General features: G+C 64.7%; 1 protein-coding gene across 1 annotated transcript; it reads left to right on the forward strand.

Moving 5' to 3' along the window:
- Positions 1-6: 6 nt before the first annotated feature.
- On the forward strand, positions 7-3,235 carry LOC121024623 (presenilin-2). Its single transcript, XM_040466828.1, has 4 exons — positions 7-420; positions 775-876; positions 1,583-1,701; positions 3,002-3,235. The coding sequence occupies exons 1-4, from the start codon at positions 342-344 to the stop codon at positions 3,155-3,157; spliced, it is 456 nt and encodes a 151-aa protein (XP_040322762.1). The 5' UTR covers positions 7-341; the 3' UTR covers positions 3,158-3,235.
- Positions 3,236-3,241: the final 6 nt, after the last annotated feature.

Here is a 3,241-nt window from a genome sequence, read left to right on the forward strand (position 1 = left end):
GGTACCGTGTGCGTGACGCGTGTTTTGCCACCATGAGACAGAAACACCGCTGGTTACCCGGACTGTTCCCCTGCTGACCTTGTCATCGGTTTCGTGAGGAGACACACACACACACACACACACACACACACGCGCGCGCGCGCGCGCGCGCCAAAAGACCAGGAAAGGCTGTGTCCGGGCCCCTCCCCCAGCGGCCTCCTCACAAGGGGCGGAAGCCGGTACCGGCTGGAAGAGGGGGTCCCATGCGGGCCTCCTGGGGACGCTGCCTCCCCGGCCCGGGGGCAGCGGTAGTCGGCAGCACCTGAGGCACCCCCCACCCCTCGTCTCCTTCCCCAGCCGCCATGGTGTGGACGGTGGGCATGGCCAAGCTGGACCCCTCCTCCCAAGGAGCCCTTCAGCTGCCCTACGACCCAGAGATGGGTGAGTGTCGCAGGCTGGCAGCCTCTCGTCGCCCGGGCCTGCTGCCCTGCACCCCGCCCGGCCCGGCCTGTTCCCACCCTGGGTGGGGGGCAGGAGGGGAAAGTCCCCTCCTGGACGGAGCAGGTGGGACTTACAGCCTGTGCCTCAGCCCGTTGGCCTCCTTCCCTTCCCTTGGGCGTGTGCCTGAAGGTTCCTCTCCGTTCAGGGCTGGGCTGGCCCGGCCAGTGGGGTGAGGGCAGGGGAGCCCCGGGCTCAGGCCGGTTCCCCACAGATCCCAGATCCCTCTGACCGGACTTTTGTCTCTCTCCCGCGCACCCGCCTCGCACAATGACGGTCACGTTCTCGGATCCCCAGAGGAAGACTCCTATGACAGTTTTGGGGAGCCCTCGTACCCCGAAGTCTTTGAGCCCCCGCTGCCTGGTTACCCCGGGGACGACTTGGAGGAAGAGGAGGAAAGTGAGTCATCTGTGCCCGGGTGGTCCGCGTGAGCTCAAGGTGCGGGCGGGGGGTGGAGACGGGCTCCCTGGAGGCAGGGGAGGGTGGTGGGGAGAAGCCCCCTTTTACATCAGAGACGGCAGCGGCAGTGACAGCTGGAGGAGGGAGCCCCCGTGGCCGGGAGGAGGGAGAGAGAGGAGACGAGGCAGCAGGTGCGTTCGTCAGACGGTTTTATCGTCCGCGGTGAACGCTCACCCTGTTAACAAGCGCACCGGCCGATGTGCGAGCTCGCGTTCACTGTCAGTGAGACGTCAGTTAATTAGCAGCCACGCTCCTCTGTTTTTAAGGGGAAGGCTTGCCTGACGAGCTCTGGACATCGTACGCGTCACCTTCGAGGACACCTTTTGTACAAAAACGTGTAACTTAAACTCAGCCCTAAATCCTATGGCCTCCCGCCGACCCCCCACGGCACCTTATTTTTGCTTTTTTTTTTTTTTTACTCAGCTCAGGGCCACTTCCCCGAATTGTCAGAAATGCCAGCCTTTTCACAGCCCAGACGGCAGGTCAGCCCGTCCGAGGGCCCGGTTTCCTGCCGGCTGCTGCTGTTCTGGGACAGCCAGGACTGGGGCCCCCCGGGGCCCCCGGATCCGGTGGAGGGGCTGGGCTGTGAGCTGACATCTGCTGTCTGGGGCTCCCGACACTGACCAGCTCTGTCTTCCCTGCATAGGGGGCGTGAAGCTCGGCCTGGGGGACTTCATCTTCTACAGCGTGCTGGTGGGCAAGGCAGCGGCCACGGGCAGCGGCGACTGGAACACGACGCTGGCGTGCTTTGTGGCCATCCTCATTGTGAGTGGCCCGGGGACTTCGTGGGGGGCCCTGGTCCCAGGGGGATTTTCAGGTGCCGAGTCCCTTGCAGGGGCGGAGTGATGACGCGGGGCCGGGCAGGGCTTACGGGAGGCTCCGAGCAGGGGAGGCCTGGCTGAGGGGCTCCCGCGTTACCGACCAGGCACGCGGTGGTGCCAGGGGCTTGGCCAGCCTCGTGCGGTCTCACGACGCCTGCGAGGTGGGGTGATGAGCTGAGGTTCTCGGAACCGGGAAGAAGTTGTGGGCCGTGCCCGTCGGCACAGAGCTGGGGAGGGACAGGCTGTGACTTGAGCTCTGGTCTCTGATGCCCTCCACGCCCCCCAGACACCATGGGGTGCTCTGAACTTCAGAAGCTTGCAGGTTCCTAGAGTCCCTTAACGTGGCTAGATACCCATACTGGGGGACAGGTCCTGAGAGATCGCAGCTCTGAGTGGCGGAGGCTCTGAGTGGCGCATACCTGAGCTCTGCCCCGGTGAAGGGGGGGTCACGGGGCACAGTGAGGTGGAGGGGTTCTGTCTGTCCACGGCGTGTGTTCGGGGGGGTGGGGGGGGTAGTGGACCCCCACGCTTCTCCACCTCGGGACTGTCTGACCTGAAGCCCCGCCTCTCCCTGGACCACAGCCCACGTGGGCAGGGGCAGGGCAGGATGGGCACCCACCTCCGAGGCCTCGGGTCACGTGGCTTCTTCGGTGCCCCTCTGGTGCCAGCTGCTGAGACCCTCGCTGGCGTTTCAGTGGAGCTCGTCCAGTTCTCTCTTTTTTTTTTTTAGAATTTTTTTTTAAAATTTATCTTGAGAGAGAAGGAGATTGGGGGAGGGGCGGAGAGAGAGAGGGAGAGAGAGAATCCCGAGCAGGCTGGCGCGCTGTCCGCACACAGCCCAGTGCAGGGCTCCGTCTCACCCACTGTGAAATCAGGACCTGAGCCGAAATCAAGAGTCAGGCACTTAACCCGACTGAGCCACCCAGGCGCCCCTCATCTGGTTCTTTATAAATAGACGTCCCCCAGGGGAGGCCTCTGTCACTGGTCACACGTGTCACCGCTGTAGCTGGAGTCCGATAGAGCAGGGCCGCTCTGGGAGTCGGGCTCACGCGGGGTGTGACATGGGGGTGAGCCCTCGAGAGGACCCGGGAAGAGGGGGGGGTCGGGCTGTCGTCTGGCGGGCCCCACACCAGTGCTGAGCCCTGGCCGGGGGCCCGACATCGCTAACCGCCCCCACCCCCGCCCCCCCACCCCCCCCCCTCCCCTCCCCTCCCCTCCCCTCCCCTCCCCTCCGTGTCCCACAGGGTCTGTGTCTGACCCTCCTGCTGCTGGCCGTGTTCAAGAAGGCGCTGCCCGCCCTCCCCATCTCCATCACCTTTGGCCTCATCTTTTACTTCTCCACGGACAACCTGGTGCGCCCTTTCATGGACACCTTGGCCTCGCATCAGCTCTACATCTGACGGCGGGCCGGGCGCCGTGGGCTGGCGGCCCTGGGCAGGTCGTGACGGGTGCCCCCGCGTAGTGTCCATATGTCTCTGAGACTT

Source organism: Herpailurus yagouaroundi, unplaced genomic scaffold, assembly GCF_014898765.1.
Source record: "Herpailurus yagouaroundi ecotype Mexico unplaced genomic scaffold, PumYag 66467, whole genome shotgun sequence".
Lineage (NCBI taxonomy): Eukaryota > Metazoa > Chordata > Mammalia > Carnivora > Felidae > Herpailurus > Herpailurus yagouaroundi.

What these genes read in the sequence shown, in the direction of transcription:
- LOC121024623 (XM_040466828.1), top strand. Translation starts at nt 342, where the DNA reads ATGGTGTGGACGGTGGGCATGGCCAAGCTGGACCCCTCCTCCCAAGGA. An exon ending in CTTGGAGGAAGAGGAGGAAA is followed by an intron (nt 877 to 1,582) that starts GTGAGTCATCTG and finishes TTCCCTGCATAG; the next exon opens with GGGGCGTGAAGCTCGGCCTG. An exon ending in GCTTTGTGGCCATCCTCATT is followed by an intron (nt 1,702 to 3,001) that starts GTGAGTGGCCCG and finishes CGTGTCCCACAG; the next exon opens with GGTCTGTGTCTGACCCTCCT.